The sequence below is a fragment of the Thalia democratica genome, chromosome 1, assembly GCF_965202585.1.
Source record: "Thalia democratica chromosome 1, ktThaDemo2.hap1.1, whole genome shotgun sequence".
NCBI lineage: Eukaryota > Metazoa > Chordata > Thaliacea > Salpida > Salpidae > Thalia > Thalia democratica.
The window spans coordinates 73,649,357-73,668,563 of record NC_139165.1 but is presented as its reverse complement, the minus strand read 5'-3'; the positions used below and the strand labels follow the sequence as shown (position 1 = coordinate 73,668,563).

General features: G+C 25.8%; 1 protein-coding gene and 1 pseudogene across 1 annotated transcript; one reads left to right on the top strand and one right to left on the bottom strand.

The window, feature by feature from the left end:
- Positions 1–2,987: 2,987 nt before the first annotated feature.
- LOC145839083 (WD repeat-containing protein 82 pseudogene) lies at positions 2,988–3,857 on the bottom strand (annotated as a pseudogene).
- A 12,505-nt stretch (positions 3,858–16,362) lies between these two features.
- LOC145839073 (progranulin-like) lies at positions 16,363–17,055 on the top strand. The gene has a single exon (XM_082946687.1). It carries the CDS (start codon positions 16,363–16,365, stop codon positions 17,053–17,055), a length of 693 nt encoding a protein of 230 aa, XP_082802813.1.
- The last annotated feature ends 2,152 nt before the right edge of the window (positions 17,056–19,207 follow it).

The window sequence follows — 19,207 nt, the reverse complement described above, 5'->3', positions numbered from 1 at the left end:
AACATGTATACACCCACTTTATTCTTTGCTTCTATTCTTTCATTACAGTAATTATTTTTTACAGAACCCAGTTGAAGTGTGTTGATTCGTTAACACACAGAAACATATGTTGGTACATAAAGGAAGATTACTGTACAAATTGTTTTATTTATATTCCAGTGAAGTTACTTCACTAGGATCTTTTGTTAGCAAACGATTACACCTATATTTTGAACAGTTATGTAGATTATATTGTTATCTACAAGCCATTTTTCTGTTTATGCAAGACATTAAATGTTTTTTGAGATATGGTTTAAACAAAGTAAAAAGTATAGTTATTTTCAGTAATTTTGAAATATCTTGAAAAGTGTTTTAGATTTAAAAAAAAAGAAAAAAATGGCTTGTAGATATTAATAAGATCTACATATGTATTTTAATTTTTTTTAATTTATATTACTTATTGAGATAAAGTCTTTTAATTTTTTTTTCAAGAATTTGAATTATCGGAATTTTAGTTGTCCGAATTTGAATTGTCATGTAACTGAATTGTATAAGTTTTGAAACATTTCTAAAATTTTAACCTACTAGTTTTATGCTTTTATATGCATTTTATTATGTAATTCACAACTAAAAAAACCGGGAATGGGTCAAAATTGCTCGAAGATACTTTTGTAGGAGGGGAAAAAATGCATGAAGATAATTTTGCATTAAAGGTCAATTTTGCACAGAGGGTCATTTTTGCACGAGAGTAAAAAAAATATTAATATTAATAATTAATAAAAAACAAAAACAAAAGATACTGACCGAGGGAAGGGTTAGGGGAAACAGTGATAGTAAATTAAAAAAGTATCTAAAGAAAACTAATAAAAAAAACAAGAAAAATAAACAAATAAAAACATATAATTAAAAAAAAGCTACCGACCGAGGGTAAGGGGTAACAGTGGTAGTAAAAAATAAAACAAGTAATATGAAAAAATAATAATTAACAGAAAAAAAAAAACTATTTACCGACTGAGGGTAAGGGGTAACAGTGATAGTAAAATAAAATAAATAAATTAAAATAATTGAAAAAATAAATAAAATTGGTAAAAGAATTGAACAATAAATAAAAAACTCAACCCGTGCAAAATTGTCTGCTCGTGCAAAAATTTCCTGCTTCGTATGCAAAAAAAATATGCAAAAGTGTCTTCGTCAAAAGTGATTTGTACAATTTTGTGCCCTCGTGCAATTTTGTACGCTCTTGCAAATTTGACAGCTATCCAAAAAACCATCTAGTACATTTTCAAATTTTGGCTCCATTTCAGAAATTAAGGATTGTTAATTTATCAAGTAAATTATACTAGACAGAAAATTTTGTACACCATAAAATCAAATTGTTTTACAAAATGCATATTGAAAAATCATTTATTATATTCCTTAAATAAATAGTTTTGAAAGTAAAAAATTGATTCAATTTAATACTATATGTTGAAGGGCACTTTAAACAGAAAGTATTACTTGTACTACTGAAAAAAAAAAAGAATAAAACGCATCTGACATTTGACAAGCTACAACAAAAAAATGTTTTTTATAGAAACAAATACAATGAGTTTTGATTTATAAAATCATATTTTCATAAGAAACTTAAGAGCTGAAACATTTATCTGAATTCAATGAATTAAGCAAGACAGCAGTTTTCTAAGTTTTAAACTAAAAAGTACTTGCTGTTTCTTACTACAGCTCATGTCAACTGTGTTATTCAAAGTTGTATTCTAATACTAATGTGAATATTAACAACTTAGTTCTGGTAGTCGCAAGTTAATAGTTCAACTAACAATTCAAAAGTGTTATTTACAATAAAGTATACTAAACTTTAAGACAAATTGGCTTAATGAAAAAAGTTGTGTTTTACAGTAAACGAACCGGACAGCTTGCCATTAACTGAATACCAAATAAAAAATTGGGCAGCCCTCTTATCTGTATGTGCTAGTTGCTGCTATTACAATAAGCGCTACGAGTTTTTTAAAATAAATTATCAGTAGATGGTATGAATATGGGGTACCTGTCTAATTTGCACGAGCGTACAAAATTGCACGAAGATACTTTTGCACGAGCAGACAACTTTGCACGGGTTAAATTTTTTATTTATTAATTTCTGTGTTAATTTAATTTTTTTAATAATCTAATCTTTTATCACTGTTACCCCTATTCCTCAGTCTATAAGCTATTTTTTTTTATAATTTTTTACTATCACTGTAACCCCTAACCTTCAGTCAGTAGCTTTTTTTTTACAACAGTTTTTATTAGTTATTTTTGCTATCATCGTTTCGCATAACCCTTAGTCAGTAACTTTTTTTTCTTTTATTAATTTTTTTACTCTCGTGCAAAATTGACCGTTGATGCAAAATCGTCTTCGTGCAATTTTCTTACCTTGTGCAATTTTGTACCCTCGTGCAATTTTAATTGCAAAACATTTAGTGACCTCGTACAATTTAGACCCGTTCCCATAAAAATAATTAAATGCTACTCTTATTTACTTAAGGAAGTTATAAATTATTAGTTTTTAAGTCAATAAACAAAACACAAGTAAATCAATATTTAGTACGTTTTATTATTAGGTTGTTTACTAGCGACATTTACTAAATTATGTTTTTAGGTTAATGCAACAATTTTTACTTTGTAAAGTAAAACAAGGTTGAAGCGTCTATGACTAAAAATTTTGTTATTAAAGTAATCTTTTGAAACGCAGTCTGATGTTAATCACGGCTAACTGACGTGAAATAAAAAATACTAATTTTGAAATAAGAAAACGGTTTGAACCAGTAGTGACGCATTGGGTTAAGCATAAAATCAAAAACTACTCAATTCTATTCAATTAAACTTTAATTATTTCTACAACAAAATCTCGAACTTGCATATTTTAAAGAAATAATGAAAACATGAGTAAGTTTATGCTGATCTGTTCCACGCGTATACATTGCTGTAAGCCAACGGTCTTCAAGTGTTCATAATATCTCAAATAAACTTAATCACTTTTCAACTAAATCAGAATGTAGAAACATGTTCACATTGTTCCCACAAGAAGCAGCTAACATCAGGTTTTTCGGGTTAAATGCAACACCGTTCACATCTTTTTCGTTTGGTACTTCAAGCTGAGTGATCAACTGTCCGGCATCTGCACTCCAAACGCCAACTGAGTTATCATTAGCACCGCAAAATAGAAAATCCCCGTCAGAAGAGAAGCAAGCTTTACAGCCCTTTCCTTGCGTTTTTAGATTTTGCAAGATATTTCCTGTAAATGCGTCTACAACTATTGCACGACCACCAACTGTGGTGAGCAGAATTTTACTTCCACTGGGACCAAACTTTAAATCAGTCCAAAAATCTGCAGGATCTAGATATGGCAAATGAAAAGTTTCGAAAGGTCCTCTACTAAATGAAGACATGTCGTAGAGCTTGATTATACTCGAATTGTACGCAACAGCAAAAATGATTCCTTCGGGATCAAAGGCCGCTACCGGTATACCTTCACACGGTGCGTTCATAGTAGCTTCGCATCTCGAAGATTGTAAGTCCCACAATCGTACGGTTTTGTCAGCACTGCCAGACAGAAAAATATCTTGGACTGGCGACATAGATATTGAAGTGACCTCAGCTTCATGACCAATAAAGTATCGAATGTAGCTCTTTTTATCAATGTTTAGGTACCGGATGTTGTCATTGACTTTATTGCTGCCATATATTAAGTTTTCTACATTTCTTGTGAATTTGGTGTGGGTAACTCCGTACTTTTTGCTTCCTGTGGTATACACTTTTTCCAGACTTTCGCAGTCGTAAATTGTAATATTATCATCATTACTACCAGTAACTAGCTTGTCACCAGTTTTTGAAAAATCCATACTGTTAATGTTTTTTCGGCAATCCCGAAACTTGCGGTCAAAACTAAGTTTTTCAATCTCTTTTGTTGTGTATTTTATACCTATACTCATTTTTAGTCTTTTAAAATAAAAACCTAGAAAACAAAGAATTTAATTAGTTTTAACTTACTATAATTAAGTAATACAAAAAAATAATGAAGTATTAAGTAGTATTTTAAAATTTCGCAAGAATGTAAACAAACTTATTGATTGTTTAAACAAATTTGCTTAATCTAACTCTATAATTTCTCTAAATAATTTTAAATTCTCTTTTTATTCCCACAGTAAATAACTTAAATCAACTGAGTTACCAATATGTACTGTCAAACGAATATAAAAATGATAATTTTTTCCAATTATTATGTTACATCTTAACTGAGATAATTAGTTAGAAAACCTAAACTTGGATTTTTAATCTAAAATTTGTTATTAACAGTGCTTTCTTGGAAGTTATAATATCACATATTTAAGAGACTTGAATTTTCTTATATGATTGATGATTTAATAAAGAATTGAATTAAATTTATAAAACTTCTCAGTTTCATTTTATAGATGAAAAAAAGTACGTTATAGATTCCTTTAGAATGTGTTCAACTGTAGAAGAAAGGATACACACTTTTGCTTAAAGTTTGCAGATTACATCTGTTTAAATGTAGATCAATTGTAATTTTATAAAGTTAAAATTTTCCTTTAGGTTTAAAAAAATCATCAAGTATTTCTATTTGTTATATGGGTGTAGAATATTGATTGTTTAATAACCTAAAAAAAAACAAACTTGCTCAAATGATAAATAAAACAGTTTTGTTGTACATTTTACACAACTTTTCAAAATAAAATAAAACTTTCTAGTATTACTACATATGTTACTTAATGTGCACCACTTCTAGCCACATGAACATTCCTGATCAAACTACTCAAATATTATTTTCAATTTAGTGAGGAAAATATTATTTAGGTGCTATAACTACCTTTCAGTATAAACATATTTATAAGGTGACATATTTAGATTGACTATTATAAACATCAACAATTTTTTTAATTTTATGTTGATGCATATCTTTCAATTGAAAAGATTATAAAATATTATCACTATTTTTCTCAATTGATAGTATAAATAAATGACTTATGGAAATAACTTGATATAAAATATTTCCTTTTTTTAATGTGAAAATGAGTTTAATTTCCATCATAAACCTTGCAGACTTTATGAAACAAATTGTTGTTATGCAACAAAATTATTTTGAGTGGGTCTCCAGTGCATAGTTGTGGAAAATAAGAATCTAAGTTTGTTTGTAAAAGTTACAGCAATTAGCAAATTCTATAAGTTAAAATCCAGTAGAAATCCTGTCATAAACCCAATTGTTCAAGTATTCTTGCTTATAATAAAGAAAATAGGATAAGATAATGTAATTTAGATTAACATTTCTATCCAAGTTATTAAAGTTGTATATTCTTTTATCATGAGTTTTTCTCTTAATTTGTTCTTTCTTGAAATTCTTTAATCTAGTTGTTCATTACTTAAAAAGATTTTCTTTTATCCTTAAGTACACTTACAGATTTTATATTGATCACTGTCCTATCTATTAAACAAATTCTTTTAACTGATCTTGTGCTTCTAAAGCAGCTTTTTACCTATATGAAACATACTTCAAAACTATAAAAAATAAGCATTCCAGTAGCCTAAAAAAAACTTTTATATAACTGAGAACACACAACTTTTTATAAACTGATCTTTTCTATACATCTTATTTGAATTAAGAAAGACTTTAGTTTTTAAGATGCTTTTAGTCTCCAAAATTTTCAATTTAACATATTCTCTGCATGACAATTAAAGTGTTCTTTTAACACATATCTGTTTTAGTAAAAAATATTTTCCAAATGTAATAAATATTATCAATTCTATTCAACTATCTTGAATAATACTTAGAATCCAGTTACTTAATACTTGAATAATGCTTGCAAAATCATCTAGTACAAATTTACAATTGAAAGTAACTGATGAAATGTACTTGAGAATCTCTAAGCAAGCTAAAACGTCATAATAGGTAAGCTTCAAATTTTACTGTTGGTGTTACCATTTATTTATAATAAATTTTTAGGTCTTGTCTAACCACAGATGTTTGAATAAGAGGTTGAAAGTTTGTCGTAAAAGGTTTTTGTTGTGCTTATATATCATTGACAACTTAAATTATTTATTAAAGAAAATTAATACATTTTTATTTGTTTATATCAAAAATAAGTTACTTAAATGTTATATCTTTTTTATATCATAAATCACGCTGCAAGTTTTTTTGATTTTTTTAAAATAGTATGATGTATGTATACAATTATAAACGTTTTAATAAACAAAAATAATTTAAACTATTTCTATCAAGAATTAAAGCAAACGTTTATAAAATATTTTCAAAAGTGTAAAAGTAAAGTTTATAATGAAAAGGTTTGTAAAAATTAATAAAAAATTAAGAATGATTAAAATTTAAACACCATTATAAGTTCTAAAACATAATTAATACATTTTTATTTGTTTATATCAAAAATAAGTTACTTAAATGTTATATCTTTTTTATATCATAAATCACGCTGCAAGTTTTTTTGATTTTTTTAAAATAGTATGATGTATGTATACAATTATAAACGTTTTAATAAACAAAAATAATTTAAACTATTTCTATCAAGAATTAAAGCAAACGTTTATAAAATATTTTCAAAAGTGTAAAAGTAAAGTTTATAATGAAAAGGTTTGTAAAAATTAATAAAAAATTAAGAATGATTAAAATTTAAACACCATTATAAGTTCTAAAACATATTGTTTTATTAGACATTTAACCTTTCAAGAAACAACTTATTTGAAATAAACATTCATTTTGATATTAAAACTTGTATGTTTTTACTTAAGATTCAAATAAAACAATATTTTTTCTAGAAGCGTTTAAAACACAACTTAATCCAGATAAAATAGTTTTAGCTTATATTTCTGTTCCGTTAAAAATTAAAGGTTTTTTTTTAGGATTTAAACCTAACAAATTAAATACAAATTAGCATAAACTATTCGATTTGTTAGAAATAAATAATGTTAGTAAAAATTTAAACTATTATTTTTTTTTTTTTTTGATAAATGATGATTAAACTACAGTCATGGTATTTTTTTATTAAAAAATTTAACTGTTACATGATTTTTTAGTTGTCAAGTAATAACAATAAACATAACTTATGAAATAAAAGTTATTAGTCAGAAAATACTATATTTTTAATTCATGCTACTTTAGGCGACGATTTTTATATTAAAGTAAAAAGTTACTTTTAGAAAATAAGAATTAATCAACAGACTATTAATTTGTTTGTCTCTATGCAAGTTTTAAGTAATTTTAGAAAATTCAAGTACCAAATGGTCTTATTAGGTTTTGAGTAATTTCAAAAATTCTCTTTAAACAAAATATTACAAATATTAGTATATTGCGTCCTTTATTTTTTAACAAAATTTACTTTTGTTTCGATATTTAATACAAGCCGTCTTAATACATACTAAGTTTTTAGACTGTAGAAGGCTCTCGAGCCGAATTTATTTAAAGTGATCTTGTGCAAAAGAAATAAAACTGAGCTTTTAGATGAAAATATTTGAAATGTGCTCTTAGATTGGTTTCTAGTAGACAATTGACATTATTTTTGTAAAAATATTTTTAGTTTTGAGAGTTTTTATTCTATGTTTATAGCAATAATTATATTACAAGAAAATAAAAAAGAAAGAATAAAAGTAGAGCTGTAGCCAGTCAACATTATTATTAAATTTATTTTATTCAAAAATTTATAAGAATATATTTAGTATTAGCTAATTGTAAAAATCTCAAGCTTTGTAAAATTCATCAGGTTTAAAAATCAAATAGTTCCACAAATAGTAGATTTAAAAAATGACACGTATAATTTACTTCTTTAAAACAAGCTTATCATACAATGGAAGTTAACAGACTGAATAGTTTTGTTCATAAAAAAAGAATTAAGACCAAACAAAAAAATTGTTTTTAACCTACTTCAGCTTAGCATAGACCCTTTTTTTTTACTAATTTATATCAGAACAAAAAACAAATCAAGAATTTATATAAATACATTCAAAAAACAAAAAAACATATTTTTCTATGGCAAGAAAGTAATTTAAAAGTACTGCTTAACAAATAAACTGCAAACATGCTAATCAATTAGTTTAGTTCTTGTAAACTAAAATTCTTAAAATATCGTAAAGTTACAAACATGCAACACTGTATAAAATAAGCTTTGCTAACCGTTACATTTTTTAAGATAACTGAACTATTACTAATATACAAATCAATAGTTTGCATCGGCGGACTTGACACTTGTTTTGTCATTTTGTAATATAACATGCTAATTATAACTCAAAATGAAAGTTCTTAACAAGTTGTTGATACATAAGCAAACTCAAAATATATAAATGGTATAAATTTTTTAAGGTTTAGTTTCTATAATCTAATGTAGACAGAACTTAATTTTTAGTAATTTAGTGTGCAAAACTCTTGATAAGGTTAATACCACTGCTTTAAACTAATATCTTTAAACAAATATTTTTAAGTATAAAACGTTTTAAGTTAATCTGGTAACTCAGCAAATTCTTAAGCTTTTTACGCAAATAGGTGTTATTTTATCAAACTAATGCTGCTTACAATCAATGAGTAGCTTAGTGATCCAGCTAGCAGTGAGATTTGCGGTCAAGCTAATATCAGGTTGTTAACGAAATTGTTAATGCTTAGGAAGTAATATTGCAGTTTGATTATGTCAAAGTAGTGCTACTGCACAATAACGTGTAACAAAAACATTGAAGCATGTATTAATTTTTTTTTTTAGATGTTTTTTTGCAAAGAATCATAGTTAAAAGAAGTTCTAGTAAATATTATTATAAAACTTTTAAAAAATAGATACTTCAAATTAACATTTGAGTGTTTAACGTTGTTTACTAAATATGTCTATCAACAAACTATTATAACTTGTAGTAAAAATTTCAAGCTATTTTGTTTTTGAACTAGCTGTCTAATTGTACTTTAAAAAACTTATACGGTTTTCATTTACAAAACGAACTACTTTGTTTTAGATATTAAATACGCACCAAATATTTAGTTGTTTTTTTTTTTTAGAATTACGCTACCAACAGTATCAAAACTTTATTAAACATTAACAGGTAGTGATAAGTTGCCAAAAATAATTTTACAGCTATCATTTTACTTAAGTTAATTTCTGATGCAAAAAATACAAGTTTTGAACCTTAGGTTATACCTTACATATATCAGTTCAAAAAAAGCTATGAGTTTTTGAAACTTTTTTTTGAACTTTTTGTCACTTTAGCGTAGACAGTCCATGCTCCTAAGTCTAAAAGTTTACCTAAAAATTAATTTATTTATCTTCTGCGAATGCAATTGTAGTTTTGAATCTCGGTGGTTTAAAATGTGACGGTAAAAACTATTAAAATGTTGTCGATAAAAAAGTTTTCAAAGCTGAAAATGTTGTGCTAGCATCTTGTTAGAACATGCTTTTACTTTGAAACGACAACTGAAAGGTCTTTTGGTGTACCCAGGTCCTTAAACCATACTTTTTTGAGCATCCTCGTTATTTTTCTAAATTCAACAAACTTACTCACTTAACCTAAAAAAAGTGACACTACCCAATCAATTTACAGGTGCAGCCTTAGTTAAGCCTTAGTTAAGGGTCATGAAAAAGTTTATAGTAGAACTAAACGCAAAGTGAAAATTTTTTAGATAATTAAGTTGAAATATAAAAATTTCTAAGAAGTGTTAAAATGTAGAAGAAAACGAAAGTTAAACACTTTGAAACAAAAATTTAACTACTTTGAATAAAAAAACATTATCCGAATTATTTGATAGGTTAATAAGATAAATAAAAATACAATTAATCAAAAAAATTATGACTATTCTATACTCAAGTCACAATAATCTTGTGAATTAGTTTTGTAAAACACTTTCATACAGATGATGAAACTGCTGAAGAATCTCAATTCGAGTTTCTAATTTTCCTAGTTTGATCAAGAGCCTCAGCAAGAGCAACTGCAACAGATTGCAGTAATGATGAAGCTTAACCAGCAAGCGGTAAAGCTGTTGTTGGAGCAAATGGTAAAGTAGTTGAGGTACAAGAACCATTTATTGCTGAATAAATTAGTGAATCTGCTCCTCTGATTGACAAAGTTCAAATATAAGTTTAATTTTTTCAACTAACAAAGTAAACTCTTACATAAGACTTTTCGATTAATATAAAAGTTTCGATTATTTATACAGCACATTGTTTTAACATGAAACATTTAAGCACCAGTTGCTTTTTCCTTAACACTACAGTTACAGTCATTTAGTTTAGCTCGGTTTATGCAAACCAGACAACTGATATAAAAATACACACAACTAAATCTTGATTTACTCTTTTAAAGTTCAGTTAAAAGTTAGTTAAATGTTTGCTTTATAAACAAATTTACAGAACTATAAAAAACATTTAAAAAAAAATGTTTAAACGATTACATGAGAATCGAATATAAAAACTTCTATTACATAAAAAACATTTTTTTATTTTAGTCTGTTGCGTGCTATAAAACCGATCAATAGGCTTTATTTTAATGAAAAATTTTTATTTTCTACAATTTTAGCTATTTAATAAAAGAATACTTTTTTTTTATAAATAAAAGTTGCTTAAGTTTTCTAGTATGCTTCATTTATATCTAAAAAGTATCAATATTCTGAAGGTTAATAAAAGTTTAGTTTAAGTTTTTACACTAAGAAAATCGTTTTTAAGATTTGATAAACTAAAAAATATTTGTTTTTTTAACACTACTATCTAAAACGTGACTTAACTTAAAACTATAAAAATTTGTTTGGAATTATTGTTTAATAAATCATAACTTAATTATGAACTTATAAAGTAAAAACCAGTGTAAACAGTTTGACTTGTAATGTCTACTTCCTTAGGCTGAACCGAAAAAACTGCTAATTGTGATTAACTTACTATCACCATTTTAGTTGCAAAACTAAGTCATTTTCATGTTTGAAAATTTAAATATGAATTAGTTTATTAGTTAGATACATGTGTTATCTATTAGTACTCTATATTAGTATTCTATTAGTACATTTTTTTTGACTAAAATCGAGTGCTTTACTAACCTTAATAACATTTTAATGTGACTTACTTAATCGGTTTGCATAGTAACGTTGAAATGTAGAGATAAAAAACATTTATGTTTTATTTTAAACTGGTTTTAGATTGTGAAACTAATTGGTTATGAATAGGAAAACACTTTTTGAATATTGTAAACACTAATTGTATTTATTATATGTTAAGGCAAGCCATTTGGCTCGGTAAAATCTAGATTGCTCACCTAAGAAGGAAGAAAGTTAGTCAAGTAACTAATTTATTAAACATGTAAATACATAAATAATACGTTTTAGCTACGAGACACGTTTAGTTACGTCATTTAAGCTTTCAGAAGCATGTTTGCTGAGATTTTAAGAACTTGTTGGTTATTGCTGTTTAAATAGCCATCTTAAAGCCTTAAAGGAATTAGTGTGCACAAACTTTTTTATAGTTTTATTACGACCTAAAGCAGCTATTCTATCTGTAGACTTTAAATTACTAGAACTTAAAAAGCTAAAAAAATATATCAAATAATAACAAATGTTAGTACTTTATCAATCTTAAATTTGGAAAATTTTTCATCATAAATTGGTATACTAAAAAATAGAAAATGTTTTGATTAAAGCTACTGCGAAAAACAACATAAATTATGTATTTTGTAAAAAAATAAAATGTTTTAATTGATAGTAATATATGATCTTAATGTATTTTTTTTTTTTAAATTTTGCTGTTTAACACTTTTCATAGGAGAGGTTATCGAAAGGACATAGGCTTCCAAATTAGTTATTTATTTATTATCTTACATTCGTATGATTTTGTATTTATTTTCTGATTAATTTTTTTTAAGCATTTTATGTTTTAGTTAAACTTTTATTATAAAATATTGAAAATGTTATTTTCTAGAAGTACTAGTATAGTTAGTATTAGTATAAAAATAAAAATTGATTTCTTGAGCTTATTGCATATGAAAAAGACTTTGTTTTTAAGCTTTATTTACACAGTTTAAGTATTGTTTGCCTTAAAATAGGCGACAAAAAGAAAATAAAAGGTAATTTTAGTTTATAGTTTTTATATAAAATATCTTATCTTTAAAATTTTACAATAAAATTATAAAAAGCCATTTGACTTTGTGAAAAATAATTTCCAACTTACGACAATGATCACGATAATGTAACGATAAATATTAGCTTTTTGCACAAAACTTTAGCTGAATTTTGTTATAAAACAAACTTATATATGTCACAAAAGCGATACAATACATAATTGCTTGCCTTTTATAAAATATTTTTCAATAGTTACGGTAACCAGTAAACTACAACCCGTTTAGTTGTATTTATTCAAACAAACATTATTGTTTTTAAAACTTATAACTGTTATATTACTATTACATAAATCCGACTAATATAATCTTTGATAAAATAAATTTTAGTTATGATCTTTGTTTGTTATAAATTTGGTAATTTTTTTAAAATATAAATGTTTTTTAACTGTGTACCAAATATTATTAGTTTTTATAGTATTATTACAAAATTATAGGGCTAAAACGGAATTTTTTAACATAACTTACCTGATAACATGCGACCGACCCTAGAAGCAACAGTAAAAGTTTACTGGAAAAAAAAAGTTTTTTAATATAATACGACTAAAAATAATTATTTCAAACTTCTAAATTTGAATTAAAGTAAGTGAGTTTTATGGTTTTAAAACAAGTATTTAAAACTTTTAAATTAGAATAAGTGTGTTTTATGGTTTCAAACATTTCAAAAACAAGTTTTAAAAGGTTTCAAATTTTGTTACTCTCGACTAAGTTAGTTATTTTTATTATGTATTAACCTTATTTATAGTTTCCATCTGTTTTTTTTGTTAGATTCTTTGAACAAAATGTATGAACAAAAACTAATTGTATTAACTTTATAGTGAGTTATACTTCCAATCAAGAGCTCAACTAGAAAGGAGCAAACAAACATTAATTAGACAGTTTCAGATTGAGAGTTTTATTCAACACGGTGTTTCATGCAAACGCAATGATCACGATTAAAAACTCTAAAAAGTGAGATAGACAAAGCCATATATACTACTATTCGATGCTACTAAACAACACTAATCAACACTAATTATATTCTTTTTACAACTGGTTAAATTAAATGAGCTTGCTAAATTGACAAAAAGATTCCAAAATGCTTAATGGCCAATTAAAAAAAACCTATTGGATAAGTACAAAATAGATAAAAAAATAAATAACTAGAAAACACAAATGCAATAATAATACAATAAAAATAAGAATAAAATTAAAATAAAATAAAATGCAAGCACGAATGTAATAAACTTATAAAATTTGTAAATATGGACATGACAATGTTATTATTTTAAACAAAAAATCATCCCTCAACTCCAGAACTGAGGTAATTGGCAAATGCAGACACTTCACTAAATTTTATTTAAAATCATAACATTGTCATGTCCATATTTGAAAATTCTATAAGTATATTACATTCGTGCTTGCATTTTAATTTATTTTATTTTACTTTTATTTTTATTGTGTTATTATTGCATTTGTGTTTTCTAGTTATTTATTTATCTATTTTGTACTTATCCAATAGGTTTTACTTAATTCGTCATTAAGCACTTTGGAATCTTTTTGTCAATTTAGCAATCTCATTTAATTTAATCAGTTGTAAAAAGAATATAACTAGTGTTGATTAGTGTTGTTTAGTAGCATCTAATAGTAGTATATATGGCTTTGTCTATCTTACTTTATAGAGTTTTTAATCATTATCATTGCGTTTGCATGAAACACCATGTTAAATAAAACTTTCAATCTGAAATTGTCTAGTTAATGAACAAAAACTTTAAAAAAGTAAATTCAGTCAGTTTTTGTAATGTGTTGACCAACTGTTTCTTACTTTACTGGTCTTAAAAAGTTACCCTGAATTTTATTATATGTAAAAATTAAAACAAAGCAATTTAAAAAATATTATTTTGCTCTTTCAAAACTAGCATTACTATAGACTTCAAATAAATTATAAGAATTCGTCTATAAAATGGTATAACGTATAAAGTTTAAGTAAGTGAAATTTATATTTTAGTTTTCTACACTAAAGCTTTACCAGCTAATAAATTTACAAAAAAAAAAAAAGAAAATTTTAGTTTACCATAAAGTTCCAAAACTGTGCCAGGAAAATTTAATTAAATTGTACTATTACAGCATCATAAACTATTATAAGTATTTAAATAAATCATTACAGTATAATAGAATTTTGATGAGTTTAATAACTATGGTAAAAGAATATTTTCTAAATAATGAATATTATATATCTTGGATTCGGTGTAATAAATAAGTCATAAACTAGGTTACTAAATTATATAACTAGTTTTTGCTTAATAAAGTGTAAATGAAATTTCATCTGAATTATAAAAAGACACTAAGCTTTTTTTTCATAATTTTGTTTACAAGCGTTGCTATTGCACATAAATTATACTTGCAGAAAAAAGCTGCAACTACAATCGAACCTTGTTGACTTCGGTAAAGAATTGCAGTAAACGGAAGGTGTATTAACACGAATTTCGTTAATTACTTCGTCATTAGTAATTAAATATGATATTTCACGTTACCTGGAAAACGTTTAAACACGTTTCCTTTTTTTTAGTATAAAACACATGAATACTGAATGTTTTCATTTACATTTGAAGGTAGTTTAGTAACTAATAGTCTAATCGAGCATAAAAATTTACTAACATAGTTTAATTTAAAAACCAACAGGGTTTTATGAACGATTCACAGACAAATAAGTTTTTGAAGATATGTTTAAACATGAAGTTTAAGAACCACTTTGACAAAAAATTTGACCTTAAACTAGTGATCGACGCTTTTTTTAACAATTAGTATTAGATAAAAACTCACACAATGGTTAAATATAGCAGAATTATGTTTTGATCGAAATAATTTAAAAAGTTTGTACTCAAAACTATAGTGCTGAAAACCAATTCTTGTAAAACAATGATAAAAAGCAATGAAAGTTTTACCGCTAAACTATTATTGAAACTTGCATTTAACTTATAATATGTGTAAGTGTATTTAGGTATATACATAGAGATGTAAAAACATTTATATAGGTCGATAGTAATTTAAAGACTAGTTTAGGTAGAAAGTTATTTAATGAAATTTTTAATAGATTTGTGTGAATATGAAATCAAATGTTAGTTTTATTGACTTCTATTTTAAGTTTGACGACGTAAGTAATTTTAAACATTTAGGCTTGTTTATGTACTTGCTTAAAAGAGTATGCTTAACTAGAGTTTGTTTCAAAGCAGCATAAGGAAGTTAAAAGATTAAATAAAACAAAGAGTTTAAGACAAACTTTCTAATACCAAACCAAACTTCATACACTTTAAAGTTCAACGTTTTATTATACGTCAATAGGTTTTTAAGGGTTTATTAATAAAAAAACATATTTCAATGTCGTGTATAATTAGGTTTTAAGCTTATATATGTATCTAGGTATAATTCCTAAACTTACATATTTGATTTTAGTTAAATTTATTGAACACGACAAAGAAATTGAACCACACAAGTTTGGTCAAAGAACAATTCGTATAGTATTAATTATAAAAATCTTGTAATAGTTTAGTTTAAACATTCTAATACTTAAAACTGAAAAAAATTAAATAAGTATATCTATACATCAAAGTTTATTTATATAAGATAAATCTAATCTAAATACTAAAAAAGTTTTTTCGAAGATAAATTTTTACTAACAAAGTCAATAGTTTGCGTAGATTAAAAAAGTAGCCAAAGTAACTTAGAGTTTAAGAACTTGAGTAACGGTTTTAGTTATAGTTTTGTGTTTTCTAGTAAAGTTTTTTTTAAATGTTTGTTTTTCAGACACGACTTTTAGTGTTTCTTCAAATCAGGGTTTCCCAAAAGAGGACTGTATCAGTTATTTAGGTAGTAACTATTAAAATGGCACACTGCTTTAAACTAGTTTAAAAATGTTATAGTTATTTATCAATAAAATAATTTAAAATCAGCAAGTTTTTAATCATACAATAATTTAAAATACTGTGAAAAATGTATTTTAATAACCTATGGTTTACACAAACACGTTTTCAAGATAAGTATTTAAGAAAAGGGTTGTTTTAACTATAAATGATTTAACAAAGAATAGAGATCTTTGTAAAAAAGTAAGATATAAGTAATAAATCGCTTTTAAATAGACTATCATAAATTACTTTTATAAAAGTTGTATTATGATAAGACCTTTCTAAACTATTACCGGTTAGCATAGAAATAATATGTATGTACTTTCTTACTGCCTTTTTATCTTGATATGAAAGTAATGTGCAGATATATTTAAAAATGAAGGTTTTCATTGTACTCCTAGTTTTGAAGCTAACTACTGCTCTTGTGTGTTTGGACAAACGATTCGAGTGTCCAGACGGCTATACTTGTTGTCGGCTTACAACAGGTGAGCAAGGATGCTGTCCTCTCCCCGAGGCAGTTTGTTGCTTTGACGGTGTCCACTGCTGTCCCCATACTTACGAGTGCGACCCCAGGGGTATCTGTACCCGGGGAATGGAAATTGTACCAATGGCAAAAAAGCACAAAGCTCTGGTTAACAAAAACTTCAACAGAGGTTACATTGTTCCCATGCGCGAAATAGTGAAAAGTATGGTGACCAGAAAACCCGAAACAATTCAACACAACTTTAAAGTAGTTACTAAGATGATGCCTGAAGCTCATACAGTTGAAGCTGGAACAGTATTTAAGACAAAGTCGGAAGAGCCTCTTCACACAACTCCTAGCTTAAACCAAAAAGTCCCGAACCACGAAGACCCAATCACATGTCCTAGCTGGTTCAAAACAGCGTTCTGTGCGGACACGCTCTGTTGCGCCTCACGTGACGGTCCCTGGAAGTTTTACGGATGCTGCCCATATGAAAATGGACAATGTTGTGGAAAAGGTTGCTGCCCATCAGGCGACAAATGCGTCGAAGGATTGTGTCAGACCCATGTGACCAGTTTGTTGTTTTTTGAAAAGCATGAAATGTAAACAAATTTAGATGGCTTATTTATCGGTTTCACTAAAATAAATTATAATCCGCATTGATTATCTTTTGTTAGTAAAAAATTGTAGGTTATTTCATCAGATTCTTTACTATATTTCTCAGCTTAAGAATAAAAATATATACATTTCAATTATAAATATATATAATTATGTACAACTAAAGGTTGTTAAACAACCTAAGCAGTAACTTTCTTATAAAGTTTTTAAAAATTAACAAAATTTGTATGTTGTTGATAATAACATTTACAGAAACAAACAATTTTTTTTTTAAATATAATAACAAAGATAGTTACAGGGTATTAAATAAGGATATATTAACTTGTACAACTTATGTAATTTTTATAAATAAACAGTATATGCCTAATAAGGTGGTAAAATCGTAAATAATAATTTTTTAAAAGACAATAAAAGTAAGGTTGTAACTTAGTCAAACGAGAAAAAATATTTGGAACCTGTGTTTATTTTTAATAAGTATTCTTTTCAATATACGTTTAGGAACAAGCCGCATAAATATTCTAACATAAGTAGTTAAGTAAGGTACATAAGTTCTAAAACCATGTAAACAACCTTCGCTTTTTATATAGGTTAAATCTAATATTTATGTTTTGTTTTAAACATGTAAATTTAAATCGCAATTTTTCAAGTTTTGATCTTTAAATCTATAAAAAAAATTTATGTATAATAGTCTAATTCTTTAACTGAAAAAGCCTTTAATAATTGGTGTCATATTATAACAAATAATGTTTGATAACATAAGTTATTATTTTTTTGAATCGTGTTATTAAATTAGATGTTGTTATATATAACTTTAAATTATTTTATGATAAACAATATTTGTACTCTATATAAATTTAAAGCTCTTTTCACAAAATACCTTCAGTTTCAACTATTTTCACAAACTTTGTAAATATTACATGGTAGATAATTCTGAAAATCGAACTAGTTATATTTACAAGTTAGTGTATTTTGTTAAATTACTTTAGACGTAATTATATGTAGGTTTAATCATAGTATGGCTTTAAATTTCATTTAAGTAACTCACCTTTTTAGAAGCTAAGAAGCTAAAAATATAAATTATGTTGATCATCGATACCATACTTTAGATTTAGGTATGTCCAGTAGCTTTAAATGCTTTAATTTTTTACACTTATATAGATAATTATGCGTCTAGTATTGAGCAAACTAATTGTATTATAGTATAAACTCTACAACCGCTACTTTTAAAAGAGCTTAACTTTTAACCGTTTATCGTCTACTTTGAATCCAAATTAACATTTGACCAAAAGTTTCAGGAAACATATGCTTGTAGGTAACAAAATGTCTCCATAAATTTAATAATAAAATTTTCTACGAAATATAAAAACTATGTAAAGTTGTAGTCATTTGTTTCTAATAGTTATACTCTTCAAAATTTAATCTTTTTTTTGCTTAAGTTTAGAAAAAAGCAACGGTTTCATTAAATTATTAAAAGGTTTAAGAATGAAAGTGCTGTTAATAGCGCAAAGAAAGTTTTTATGTTTAAAACAATAAAACCACTGCTTCAACAACTTTTCAAAACTTTTTCAAAACTTAAACACTCGACTCTGTAAAAACACCTTGTAAAGATTATTCGTAAAGCAGTCTTTGTTTTCATAAAAAAATGCCTATTAAAACATTTTAGTACTACAAAACACCTAAAAAGTAACATCAAAAATCAAATTTTAATGCAAATATTTTTTATATATGCATATTTAAGATTTCTCTATTTATATTTTAGTTGTAAGAAATAAAATTACATTTAAATCAGATAGCAACAATGTTGGCACCTTTTTTTTAACTAATACAAACTTCAAATTGTTCAATATACAATAAGTGGGTATAATCTGCATAATAGGTCTTTATTTTTAGTAACAATAATTTAACATTATTTCGACTAAGAAAAACTTATTATTAGAATTATAAAAACATATATACTTTAAAAAAATTAGCTTGTTAACTTCAGTTTGCAGATAAACAAAAGTTTTATTTTACTAATAAAAGATTATCTTAGGGTATGTAAAAGTTTTTGGTATGAATTGCTAACGTTTTATAATTTATTTAGTCTAGTTCAACAAAAGCTTTTAAACAGTATTATCATTAATTAGCTTTTAAGTAAAAT

What these genes read in the sequence shown, in the direction of transcription:
- LOC145839073 (XM_082946687.1), top strand. Translation starts at nt 16,363, where the DNA reads ATGAAGGTTTTCATTGTACTCCTAGTTTTGAAGCTAACTACTGCTCTT.